This window comes from Festucalex cinctus, chromosome 3 (assembly GCF_051991245.1).
Source record: "Festucalex cinctus isolate MCC-2025b chromosome 3, RoL_Fcin_1.0, whole genome shotgun sequence".
Lineage (NCBI taxonomy): Eukaryota > Metazoa > Chordata > Actinopteri > Syngnathiformes > Syngnathidae > Festucalex > Festucalex cinctus.
In genome coordinates this window covers 13,179,425-13,193,782 of record NC_135413.1, presented here as the reverse complement: position 1 = coordinate 13,193,782, position 14,358 = coordinate 13,179,425, and the positions used below count along the sequence as shown (strand labels likewise).

The window sequence follows — 14,358 nt, the reverse complement described above, 5'->3', positions numbered from 1 at the left end:
AACAGCAGTACCACGACTGCTGTACTGGGAAAATTAGCAAGGTGCTATTTGTAAAGGTGCTACTGCTCAAAACTGTTGTAAACGCAATCATTTTGATACAGCTCTTGTACTGAAGCCATAAATTCCGGGTGTTTCTAATATTGAGGTTTGTGAGTGTGCATGTTAAACTTAAGCTATGACTGTTACAGCAGCCAACAATACACTTAGATCCAGGTATCGGATATCACTTTTTGTAAACCCTGAGCCAGATGGTGCTAATTTGCGTCACATACTAGTATGGATATGAAACCATTGGGCTCTTCTTATCTTGTCAAGACAGCAAGCAATCAGGTTTTTACACCTAAATGACTTTACAGTTTGATGTTACAAGCTATAACAGATAAGAGGAAAATAGCAGAGAGATTGACCGAGGCTTTGTGGTTCTCGGACCACAAGCCGAATGGTTACTTGATCCAACAGCAAAAGAGCAGTGACACATGTGTGGTGCAGAGTCATCCATCAAATAGTTGGAGGGATTTAGCCGGTCGAGTAGTCTTGGGGAATTGTGCGTTGAGTGTCTGCACCACCCCAAGCTCATTTTCCCTTCTGATACAAGTCTATTATTGTGAGAAAAGGGCATGATGGAAGAGACTGTGAAGACAATTGATCTGAGTGATGATGTAGAGGATTGGACAGGTCGGACATACCTCATCGTCTTATAGAGTTCTGTCTGAGGTGTAAGTCAGTCCGATGGGGCTGGTTTCGGTGGCGTGTGATGGATTGATATTTAAATGGTGGTATAGCAAGCCAGTTTGTCCACCCAGAGAATACGTCTCTCTAATTAATTAAATTTGTGTGCACTTTGAGAAAAGAACTTTGATTGATTTTGCTTCTCAGTCATTTGTGAGTTTAGTGAAAAAAGGCAGGCACAGGCTCAAGCCCGGGCTTCTGTAATTAGGTCGTTTTGCATTTCAAGGATATTTTATTCACGCACCTTACAATTGCTAAATTGCTTCAATTCTAAATTGATTCTGAATAAAACAGACCTTGTGGTGGTGTACTATAATAGTGTACAGACAAAAGACAAGACTGAAATGCCTTTGTTATCAAGAAAAATCAAGATAAAGATGTGACAAAAATATGCATTCTTCGAAAAGGTTGGTTTATTCCATAGGGATTCTAGGATGGTTGCTTATTCAAAAGATGAGTTTTCCTTGTCTTTGGTGAGGTTAATGCCTAACCCTATTAAGAACAGTATTTTTTATTATTTATTTATTTATTTATTTATTTATTTATTTATTCATTTAAATCGTCTGGGCATTCAATTGTAGATGTAGCAACTTGAAAACTATTTTACCTGCAGCTACTCTACGCAAGTTTTGCATTAAAAATCTTGGCCTGGGCCACAGAAGTATCATGAAAGCCCCAAGAAGAGCCTTGTAAATCCCTCTGGATCCCCCTGAAGAAATGATTGGGGTGTAATAACAGCCAGAAAGTCTCTCCAGTAAAGTCTGTGCAGTTTAACCTCTGGGCCTCATTGACCACTTCAATGCACTTCCTGTATTTTTCGGAGCTCCTGCTTGAGTAGAAAAGTGGTCCTACTACTTGTTCATCTTTTTTTTTTCTCCGTCAGCCGATGGGTTAAAGCCAATCCTCATGGTATTGTACTATTAATGCACTATAGGGATATGTTTCTATTTGGTCTGTCAATGCTGTGTTTTAGACAGTGACTCGAATTACAGAGAAATGTATTTTATTGCCTTAGATATTGAAATGTGTTGCATCTAAGTAAAGACTAATATCCTTTGGTACTGTATTTTTTTTTCAAGTCTTCTAAAAACAAAGTTTTTTCAAAGTACTATATGCTGGATCTATTTGTTATAACCACATGTTGAGGAACCAGCACAGGCATTTTGATTGTTAAGTTATTTTAGCTGAGACAACTCAAACCGTATGAATGTTCACCAGTTCAATACTAGACTCCTTTTATCCTCCTGTGTTCCTCGTTCAATTTCCTGTGGTCTTCATTTTTGATTTCCGTCTCTTCGTATTGGCAGTGATGATGAGCAGATAGCAGAAATTCCTCTATCAGATATGCTCTTTCATTCTCTGTTGTGTTATGTGGCCTTAGATTTTAGAGGAAATCAATATGTCTCTCAAAGTTGAGTTTGTTTTTTGTTTTTTAAGATTTGCGTGGCATGTCTATCCAACGGAAGGCCGGGATTTTACATCAGGTTCATAGGTAATCTGTGGCTGGTCTGTATATGCATCTGTGCTTTATTCAGTAAGGCTTTAAAATGGAGAAAATTATACAAAGGACCACAGTACACAGTTTTCTCAGGTTGTTTTCTCTATTCCTCAAAAATATGAGATTCCAAATGGATGAGTTATGTGTCAAATTGTTTAATCAGCAGCAACAATGTACAAATCATTGTCTTGCAAATATAAAAGTACTTTAATAAAATTACAGTTTTGCTGGGTTCATTTAACCAGGTTGTTGTTTATTTAACACAGTTTCAGGACATGATAGATCACAACCAGATTTGTTAAAGAACTACAGTAGTAAAAGAAAAAAAATGTTTTGATCAAATTCATGTCCTCTATGTCACATACTGACCCTTGACTATATTATCATGATCATATTGTCTTCATTTAAGTGATGAAAGGTCAGAAATCTCTTTGTTTAATCTGCCAAACCTCTTCAAAATAATTACAAAGTCCAAAACTAATAAGCCGTAAACCACGTCTTGTGTTAATTAAATTTGCAGAATATTATGTGGTACAGCTGCTTTGTTTTTCTCTTTGTTTGAGCTTTTGTCTCGTTTGTCTTTCAGAGAAATAACGTCCAGCTGCTGCTGAATGTATTTCTGCTGGCAGCCTGGGGCGCAATCCTCTTGGCCTGCCGCTTATACTGGATGGGGAATAAGCCTCCAAACTTCTCCAACTCCGACAACCCAGCAGCTGACTCCCCCTTCCTCCTCACCAGGACACTAACTTTCTTCTACCTGCCTGCCATCAACTTTTGGCTTCTCCTCTGCCCCATCACACTCAGCTTTGATTGGTCGATGGACACCTTACCTTTGATCAAGAGCCTCGCGGATTGGAGGAATGCTCATACTCTCGTCTTCTATATGGGATTTTTGCTGCTGGCTTGGTTCAGTGTGTGGAAGCAGCCAAGAACCAAGGGCAACAAGGACAGTAATGGTAAAGCTCATTTGTTTACCAATGGAAAGAACGGGAATAGCAATGGGCACAGTTACCAAAATCATCAACACGTCTACAACTCTTGCATGACCACTCACATTAATAGTGTACAGAATGGTACCAAAAAGCTCCATGAGAGCAGGACATCGTTGCCCACTACGGAAAATGTTGTGGCGTTCTCCCTTGGCCTTTTGGCTATCCCTTTCCTCCCTGCCACAAACCTCTTTTTCTATGTAGGATTTGTGATAGCAGAACGAGTACTCTACATCCCCAGCATGGGATTTTGCCTGCTGGTAGCTGTGGGGTTGAGGTCGATGTACGTCCGACTGAGAAAGAGACCCTCGAGGACCTTATTGGTTTACTGCAGCGCAGCCGTGATTTTGCTTTTTAGTGTTAAGACTGTTTTGAGGAATCGGGACTGGGAGAATGAAGAGATGCTATACAAGTCAGGGATTTCTGTCAATCCTGCTAAAGGTAAGTCGCGTGCACATGAAGGATGCTGCTTCTTTAGTCAACATTTTAACAATCTTAATGTGATCAAGATTGCCTCTTTAAATGATGGGTGAAGAAACTTAAGACTTCAGTTTGAAATCAAATTATTCTTGCATTGTATTCACTTGGATAGATTGGAGCTCAGATATACAGCAGGAGTTGACAAAGAATCAAATTGACACATTGTCAAGTCAAAATCCAAAGTACACAGAAGAAAAACATATGGAAGCTGTTTTAAAATGCTTGTGCTTTTGATACCGTTATCATTTTACCACATAAGCTTAGTACCAGTCAGCCACGACCAACCTCCTTTTTTAGGTGTAATGGTGGTAAAGAGCTGAAAGGAACAATCAATTCTAGGCTGACCATATTTGCATTTCCAAAAAGGAAAGGAGGCCTCAATATACCTAAATAATACTCAAAGATGACTTATAAGACATTATATCTATTTTAACATATATCTCCTCTGTATAATTAAAACAAAAAGTTAACTCTCTTTTGAAGTCTTACTTGACAAATGAATAAATAATGACACAAAATTCTATATCAGGGGTGTCCAACCTTTTTCTGCCCCAAGATCACCAAAAATGATTCCCGAGCACGGCCCCTGCTGCTGCTCACCGCTCCCCCAGGGGATGGGTTAAATGCAGAGAACAAATTTCACCCCACTTCGGTGGATGTGACAATCAGTGGTAATTTAATTTACATTTAAATGTACAGAATCATCTTTATTGGCCAAGTATGTAAAGGCACACAAGTAAAAAACAAATTGATTAATAATGTTGCAAGCATGTTTTGTTTTGTTTTGCTTTTTTCTGACAATTCACAATGTCTCTTTGTCTGCTGCCGTGCTAAATAATGAAAAGTAAAGCTGTTTCAAAATGTCTTTTCTTCATCAGTGCAACTCACCACATAATTATGGATTTTGTTTCATTTGAACTCAGTGGCCTGGAGGAACATTGAAACTGGTGTAAATATCTCCTTCCCGAGGTCTACCTTATTTTTCAGCTTGCATTCAAACAAATGCAGTTGAGTGTTCTTTTTGCACTCAGCATTCTTTTTTTTTTTTTTTTAATGTTACAATTTGCCCTTTTTCACTTGGAAGGGCACCACTGCCATGGCACTACTTCATAATTGGCGCCTTCAACAGGAATTCAAATATTCAACAGTCCTTATATTGAAGGCCAACAAGCACAGATTTCTCCCTAAATCATCGCTCTAATCGCCACTTAAAAGGGAAGCAGGACTGCGACGCATGAGGCAACAGCAGGATACATTGTGTTAGCTAATTTCCCTTTCAAATATTGCACCAGAGCTGAGGCATGACAGGCTGTTTGTTTTGGCCAACCATCAACCGAACAGAGCAGAAGGTACATTCACGTTCGTCCTAGCTAGGGAATACAACCTCAAAGAAAATATCTCAATTGCCTGAACTGTGAAATGTAAAGTTACACCAACGGAGCTTCATTTAAACGTCCAAACAAGTGTACGACTGTAGTCACAAATGAGTCAGACAAGCTTGCAAGTGCTCTGATCTTTCTTCTGCTAAATATTCTGCAGGGATCATGGTTGGTAGTAATTAAATTATCACATTGCACAAAGGCATGCTGCATTGAATCCTGGTTGTGGTGCGTTTTTTATAAATGAATTAATAAATAAATTAATAATATTTTAACGATTGTTTAAAACCAATATGACAGTACAGTTTATACATATCTTAAACGCTTCCACATGCACTTTCTAGCTCATATTTTTCTCAAGGTATTGATTTTATAGAAGAGCTTCTTTCTTCCTACATTCATTGCTAATGCCATTAGTAGTTAAATGGCTCAGTGGTGGTCTCCTTTTCAAACGCACTCTCACAGCAATGAGTGGAGGTTTCTGGCACAAAGCTCCCCCGGAGTGTCATCCTTCAGCCCTGCAGAGCAGCTGCAGCAGGACGACATCCTTTTAACGGGCTAAAAGCACTCAGCCCAACAGCTTGGAGTGGCTGTGGATAACAAAAGAAATAAAAAAAAAAATACTTTGTCATCTATTCATAAAGATATTTGAAAGTTGTCATTCATGATTATTGTGACACACATGGCCATTAATATTCTCTTTTGGGATTTGTCAGCATGGGGCAACCTGGGAAATGTCCTGAAGAGCCAGGGCAAGATGGAGGAGGCAGAACAGGCATACAGAAATGCGCTCTATTATCGCAGCAACATGGCCGACATGCTGTATAACCTGTGAGTGTGATTTTTATTTTTATTTTTAAATCAGTTTGTTTGTTGGTGTTTTTGTTCTCCCATGAAATATAGGGTCCCCCCCCCCCCCCCCCCCCCCCAAAAAAAGGGAACTTTTTAACAATCCAGTAAAAACCAAAGAGTGATGGAAGAAAAATATTTTATTCGTAGTAATTGGAACCTTAAAATTTGCCATTTACAATCAAACAGCTATCCCAGCTGAGATGTTGCAGAAGTCAGTGAGGAATCTCAACAGCAGATTTCAATGGACTCGTACAGAAAGAAAATTCTAACATTGTAGTGAAGTACATCTGAAGTACCTGGTTAAGGCGAAGGGTAATGGGATATTTATAAGGCTTTAGGTGAATTAATGAGTATAAATTTATACGTATTTGCACGCACACGCACGCACGCGCACGCACGCACGCAAACGCACGCACGCAAACGCACACACGCAAACGCACGCACACACACACAAAAAGAAGAAAAAAAAAAATTCTAACATTGTTTCTGTATAATCACTGCCTCTATAGATTGTTAATGTTAATGGTTGTTTATAGTATTGCCTCACAAGAATTTAGCTGAAATGTATGAGCTTAATACATTAGCATGATAATTTTCAAACAATTAGTGTCACTCACACGCGTGCATGTGCAAACAGCAATTACACCCCCCACCCCCTGAAAAATGCAAGTCTTGCCTCAACATAAATGATTGACACGCTGCATGGTGTGCTGAAAAACATGTATTCCTTCCAAATACAATATATACTAAAATATAGTGAATTCTTTTGTGTAGAAAATACTAGGTTAATTACCCGGAGAAAGCATCTCCACCAATTGACTCTGTGTCAGCTCGATCAAATGGAGGAGCTCCCCTCCTGCTAGTTCCATCGATCACAACTAGTCTAATCCCATAGGAGGCATCCTCCTACCTCAGTATATTCCCAGTGGTGCTCTTTATCTGACAGTTATAAGTGGTGTGCCGGAGCCTGACGGTATCACAGAACATCCACACCCAATAACGGCAGAAAAGTTACTGTAGAGGTCTGTGGTTTTCTAAGATCTACAGATGAAGAACCCCTTACTTGTTTGTACAAATTTGGATAAAATTGCTGATAGAGGAATTATATATACATTTATTTTTACACGTATATGCAACTAATTCCAAAAATGCAAAGTGTAGTGTAGTCCATCTATTGCGAACATTTTACATCATTCTACATAAACCAGAATATAGCCTGCTAAGAAACAGACAAACAGAATTTAAGATTTGGTTAGAGGAATGTATTTTAATGTATTTTGTTTTGAATGTATTTTATTTAAGATTTTGTTAGAGGAATGTATTTTCTGTTTTAGATTTGCTCCCCTGACTGAAGAATAATAAATGTTAACATCCTGTCACGTGAACCAGGAAGAGACCTGCAAACATCCAGACAATTAATTTGATCTTTGGTGGAACTGATTGATGTGTAATCGTATCTTGAAGCAACTGATTAATTGTGACTTTAAGCAAGCATTAGTCATTACTTGACTCAGTCTAAAGAGGTACCATATGACTTCAACTAAGTTGAACTTCATTCACTACGTTACGCTGTGGTCATCCATCCCCGTTATTGATGGCAAACGCAAACAACTTCTGTGCTTAATTTTTTAAACTTTGAGTTCAACTTTGATCAATGTGTAGCATGCTAGTTTGTTAATTAAACACGGCTTTGTTTTTGTTAACTACTGTATTCTTTTCCTATGATCACATTCTTTGAAAACATCACCATTGCAATTCATTGTCATTTTGACGTTGCAGTGGTTTGCTTCTTCAGGAGAGCAACAAGTTCTCAGAGGCACTTCACTACTATAAGCTGGCCATTGGGAGCCGGCCAACTCTGGCCTGTAAGTACAGCTTCTCGCCGGTATTGACAATCTCCAGCTCTTGTGGTTGTGGCTGCACTGTGTCCAGGCAACAGTGAACACAGGCTGTGGTTATGTGAGGCCGTGTGAGGAATAGGAGGCAAAGGGCAGCAGCCCTACAGCTGGTGCTTTCCATTGAACAAGCAAACACATGATGTCATCTATGATTAATTCTGTAAGGAAGTTCTTTTCTGTGCTTGACTTGTTTTGGATTTGTTGTCTCTACAATTAGACGTTTTTTTCCTTCAATTTCATTTCCCACAAGGTGTTCAGCAGGCTCACTTTGTGATGATTACAAATGACTCCCAGTTTTACCAGAATAAATTAGCTCCCCATTGTTCTAGCCATCGGTCAATGACGGGATAAACAGAAAGTCTGTTCCTTCTGTCCTGATGTAATTAAAGATCTAATCATGATCGCAGTTGGACTAGAACATTTCAATTCGGTGTGCAATTATCTCATCCGTTAGCTGATAACAGAGGTAATTAATTAGCCAGAGCAGCAGACATATTGAAAGCAACAGGAGAGTGTTATTGTCTTTTCAATTACTCACCACCTAATAACAAAAAAGGTAGTGCAAAAACGTTTCCTTTACTATTATTATTTTACATGACTCTCATTTACTGTTAAAGTACAATTCATTTCTGTCACAAGGCTGCTTGAATTATTTGATGCAATAGTCAAAATGTCTATTTTGACATTTCCAGACAGAATAACGATACAAATGGGAGTTTGATCAACCATGCATCTGTTCAATTGTACCACTTCCAGGTCGATATGCCAAATCCAATTAATGCAGCCCAAATGCCAGACTTGACAGGGTTTTCTTCCAGTCCACAGAGATACGTTAGTCTTGAACTGAATATTGATTACTGTATTTGCCTGTGTTATTGGTATAAAAAAAAAAAAATCTCTTAGGGCCTGTTTCACAGGTCACAAAGCACAACAAAATGATGTGCTCATCGAGGTACACTGTAATATGTGTATTAGGTATTGAATCTCGTGAAGGTCCTAAGAGAGAGTCACATGGTCTGGGAATATATGAATGTGTATTTATATTATGTTACATGCTGTTTTATCTCAATCGTCAATCTTGCCCTGATTAGCGCCATTTCATTCACACCATTCATCTTAGAATTCAATTGAATACCTTTTGTGGTCTTGTTTGTCTTTTTCTTTTCCCATCCAGCTGCCTACTTGAATACAGGCATCATCCTGATGAATCAGGGTCGCCTGGAGGAGTCCAAGCGCACGTTTCTAACCTGCGCCGACATCCCGGATGAGAACCTGAAGGACCCTCACGCCCACAAAAGCTCGGTCACCAGCTGCCTGTACAACTTGGGGAAGCAGCTCCATGAGCAGGGACAACAAGAGGTGAAGCTTTAATACTGATTTTTGCACTTAGACAGACCTACCACATTGGTAGTTTCTCTCGCCAAATATACAGGCTATATTAACAAATTATGTCTTTAAAGGAAAATGCCCAGTTTTGTTTCAAGGCCAATCCTCTTCACTTAAAGCTACAAATGTTTTCATAATTCTGCTGAAGGATGAAATGACACCAATCTTAACAGTGCTTCAAAAGCACTTTCTTTTTGTTTATACCGGTATTCTGATCAGATTTGTGTAGTTCTTAAGGTGAAGAAAAAGCAAAACATGGCCTTTACCTGCAAGTGGCGAAATCAAATCTCAGCAGTAACTAAAGTGACCCTTGGGGGAATGTGTTCTGCTCATATTTTCTATAATTGCCTTTGTTGAAGGTTACATTTTAGGAAGATAAACCTGAGGCTGATTTGAAGCACTCCATTTTGTTTTCAACCCCCTGAAGACCTGAGTAGATGTGGTTCTAATTCTGCACATTACCACTGCACGGAAGCACCGGTGCTCAATGGTTGAACGGGGTATAAAATAAAGCAGGAGTGTGCAGATTGCATTTCACCTGAGAAAGTGAGCTGGCTGAAATCTGACCTCTTGACCACAGCATTAGCTTCAGCAGTAAACTGGTTCCAGATCCTTTGACCATTTAATTTGCGGGGAACTCCGAGGCGAATCGCTGCTGCCGTACACAGGATGTGAAACCACACTCCGGTCGCCTAATATCCGTGACATTGTGGACAGACCTTTCCTTCCTCCTCAACTCTGTACCAACCAGCATCCAAACAACCCCCCCCCCCCCCCCAATTCCACGCTTTGTATTGACGACAAGCAAACGTCTCACACCTTCTTTTCTTCTGTATCATTCATAGGAGGCCCTCTCTGTCTTTAAACAAGCAATGCAGAAGATGCCAAGGCAATTTGCACCGCAGAGCCTCTACAACATGATGGGTAAGAAATTATTTTCGTTTCAACGCTGAAAGCATCACAGCTGTTGTTTTTCACCGTTGGGGCGGGAAAACATTGCAGAACCGAGACGAAGAGGTTATATTTGGGAGGATTTCGCCCGCCTATAACTCTTACCAAGGACATTTATTTGAACACAATATTATTATTGTGAAGCGCTTGAAGTGGATTCAAGGGCATAAAATTCGGATTGTGAAATATGCCTTGAAAATCATGCAAAACATTTGTGGAGTGAACAGCTGTCATGATATCAGCATATTGTGCAAGACTTCATTATACTTGATGCTAGAATTGCACAGACTCTTTGCTGGTCCCAAACAATCAACAACTTGGGGCAGTGCAGTGACGACAGATCTCACCAACATTGGACAGACATTTTATGGCAAAAAGCTAGCAAACTGTTGTCAACAGAGATACATGCAGTGATATACAGTACTGGTGACGTAATGAGCTAACTACTGAAATGTGAATTGGCCGTTAAAAATGAATCCTGAATTAAGTGAGTGTCGAATTTGAGTGAGAATGAATGGCATATTGCCGCATATATTAATATGATATAATGTTGACGTCCGACCGTCAGCGCAATGTAGTAGAGACACATCAGGGCCATAGCACAGTCGGTAAGTGTTTATGAGCCATGTGTGTGCACTATCCACCCCCCTGCACATCTGTGTGAGTTAACCAGTCGTCACCGGCTGTCACTGGCTGCCGCAGCAGCTGAAATGACTCAGAACTTGTAATATGATGTTTCACCCTCACTTGAGTTACTTACAGCTTCTGGAGTGGAAAGGTACTTCAGTCTTTGGGAGATATCAGCGATTGAACAGGGAACACCGGACTGGATTGTGTGTAATTGATAACATCATTGTGTAGGATTTCACACGAAACATGGATAGGAACAGCCATACATTGGAAGTGTCCAAGAAGTTTAAATTGGATTTAAGAATGTGAATGTTTGCTCATTTTATGTTGCTAGGATTTAACAGTGGTACATTTAAAAACAACGGCAAACAGAAGTTGAATGATTTCAACGACATCAACAAGCCGTCTCGTTAGCTTAAAGCTGCAGAGCAGATGCTGCAGGCTCAAGTGCTCCCTCTCCTCCCTTTTTTCGCCCTCTTCCTGCCTCCCCCTCCTCCTTCTACCATAAGTCAACTCCTCGAGGTCTGCGGGCCAGACTTGGTTGTGCCATTTGTTGGCGAGATGCAATTTGACAGAGCTACTGCCATAACGTCAAAATGTCGATGAAAGCTCAATTTGCCTTGAAGCAGCAGCTTTCTAACAAGGACTTGAACTATTTTATTTTCTGCACATTACTGTTGTTTCCCCCTGGAGCTGAATTTGCACAAGTGGCACACCTGCTCATAACTATTTTCACCTTCACTCCCCGTGCTGCCCTCATGCTGTTTGTCACTCGCCAATGAGCAGGCCCTTTCATCACATGCACTGTGCTGGGCCGACTCCAATGCTCTCTGGTTAGCTGAGGAATTTTCCACTCCATGCCTGATTGGGATTTTGGATTCAGTGTCACAAGTTGGCGTACACTGATGGTTATGCTGGCTGTTTGGAATGATGCAAACGTTCAAGCGGGATAGAAAATTGATGGGTGCATGTTAGAGCTGAAATGAGCTTCTTTCATGTTAAGATACTTATGATATTTGGATTAGTTATCGGGTCAGCTTATCTTGTTGCTATGGCTTAATGCATATCGTTGATGTTGGGCCAAAGCCACCTGTGTTGTAAGAATGTAAATTTCAGATTTTTTCAGTCTACTGTTGATCAATCCACACGTGTGGGTGTTATATATTTATTTATATTTACAAATTATTGACGTATCTAAAGTGTTGAAAAGGGCTTGCTCCCTTTAATAATGGTTGGACATACATACAGTTTTTTTTTTTTAATGGATGTCGGGACCACTTTTTTTCAGACCATTATCTGTATGAGTATCCTGCTCGCTTGCTGTCCACTCCTCGTTGAGAAGACTCAGTTTTAGAAACGTTTTGTAACAAGAGCAAATGTTTGTCACAGAGAAGCAGAAAAAACAACAACAATCACTCGATTCACTCTTGCAGTGGATTCAAGTTGCGTTCAATGAACAGGCACACCGTAGGAAATCACAATATGCATAGGAAAAGCTGAGACGACTGACAGAGCGACAGGTTGTGACATATTTTTGACAGTTCCCTAAAAAAATAAGTCGAGTGTGAATTATCTTGTACCCAGTTTGTAGTATTTGATTACGCATTGATCTAGTTGGGAGCGGAAGGGAGAAGAGCAGAGACATGCACGCACACTCAAGCAACGTTGCATTGAGTCGTTGGAGTGCCACTGTATTACCAATATTTAAACGGATGACATCAAATGCAGTCAAATACAGCACTTCAAGAATATGGCATGCAATGTGAAAGCACATTCATTTTATACAAAAATATATACAGTATGCACATAAACTAACATGTATTAATCCTAATATTTTGAATTAGTAAAATATAAAACAAATAATTTTAAGTTCTTTTGTCAGTTTTAATTTTGCTGCTTTTGCTGATTTTTAGATTTTTGTCAGGGTACCGTTTCAGTACCGATATTGAGGTATTTTATGCAGGTATAGTATCCATCCATCCATTTTCTTAACCGCTTGGTCCTCACAAGGGTCGCAGGGGGTGCTGGAGCCTATTCCAGCTGGCTTCGGGCAGTAGGTGGGGTACACCCTGAACTGGTTGCCAGCCAATCGCAGGAAGGTATCGTATTGAAGTCAAAATGTTGGTATCATGACAACACTACTCATAATACAGAGTGCTGTGGAAATTAGGGGTGGGAACCTCTGGGTACCTCATGCTACTATACAATATGCGGCACAAGGCTCACGATAATGATTATATCACGATATGACGATACCGAAATTATCGATATATCGGCCAGGTAATAAATCCACAATAATCTACGATAAAACTACTCAAACGCATAAACTGATGTGGGTTTTTTTTTTCAATGAGAAAATAAGTTTTTTTTTGGACCATCACTGAAACACAATATTAAAACTGATGTCTTCTTCACAGTGATTACTTTAGTGTATTTTTTTTTAAACAAATACAAATGTCTTCTTAACAGAAACAACTTTCTGTGAACAAATTTCTTAAATAATATTGTCATGCAACATGTCAGCCAGTCGAATTGTTTCATTTTATAAACTGTGACACATTTTCTTGTGTAACATTGCTAAAGTAAATAAATAAATAAATAAATAAATACAATTACTTAAATCTTAAATCCAATATTAAATCAATCAATGTGCTTCAAAAAGCCGAAACATAAAATGTGTTTTAAAACTTTAAAATTGTAAAAAATGTAATACATAGAAACATATGCATAGAAACATATGCAAAACTGAGTCAGTTGCTGGACAGATAAATGTCTAATGCTGCGTTCTCACCAAAACCGAAAAGGTGAGCTGGGACGCTTCCTTCACGAGTGTTGCACCACGTTTTCTGGAACGATTACCGCTCATTCGTGCTTTCGTGCGCACCGAAGCGGAGGAGGCGTGTCCCTTGGTGAACAAGGACCGTGGAGCACTTTAGCGAGTCAACAAAATGTGAGCACCGCCAACTACTTCCACTTTTTTCCTGGGACTAAACAGCTGTGGCACTATTTTCTCCTTTTTTTGAGGTACGCGGTAGCACTTTCGCTTTTTAGGGGAACTCGTGTGAACTCCATTGACTACAATACAAACGCACCGCCGAACCACCTCCCGCGCTTTTGTTGTGAACCCAGCATGGGACAAGTAAAAGTAAGCTCATGAGTCTTCTTCGTCTGAAGACTTCCGTACATTTCCCCGCCACCCTTATGAGGTGCTCCCCCTAGCGGCCTGCCAAGTAATTGCTCAATAAGTAATGAACAATGGAGCCGTTACAGTGGCTGTGTATTAACTATAAATATGGATACTTGGCATAGGCGAATTGATAATCTATCGGGATTCAAAGTATCACGATTTATCGCAATATCGATATTTTGTCACACATAAGTCTGCATATTGCTAACATGTTTGATTTTATAAGTTATAACAAGCAAAAAAAAAATACAGACAAACACAATAAGGAGACTTTAATTTTGTAAATCATTACATCATCACATAACCCCACGTGGGACTGCTCATTCAAGAAGTGTGTGAATGTGTCACCTGTTGCTTACCATACCTTCTTATCAGTGCA

The 14,358-nt window shown here is 39.7% G+C and overlaps 1 protein-coding gene across 1 annotated transcript in view; it reads left to right on the top strand.

Annotated features, from left to right (window-relative positions):
* Window positions 1-14,358, top strand: part of tmtc2b (transmembrane O-mannosyltransferase targeting cadherins 2b) — a 96,598-nt gene that overhangs the window by 61,590 nt on the left and 20,650 nt on the right. Inside the window, exons 3-7 of the mRNA XM_077515926.1 lie at window positions 2,814-3,657; window positions 5,792-5,906; window positions 7,707-7,792; window positions 9,000-9,184; window positions 10,057-10,135. Of these exons, the coding sequence (XP_077372052.1) occupies window positions 2,814-3,657; window positions 5,792-5,906; window positions 7,707-7,792; window positions 9,000-9,184; window positions 10,057-10,135 (1,309 nt within the window). The remainder of the gene's footprint in view (window positions 1-2,813; window positions 3,658-5,791; window positions 5,907-7,706; window positions 7,793-8,999; window positions 9,185-10,056; window positions 10,136-14,358) is intronic.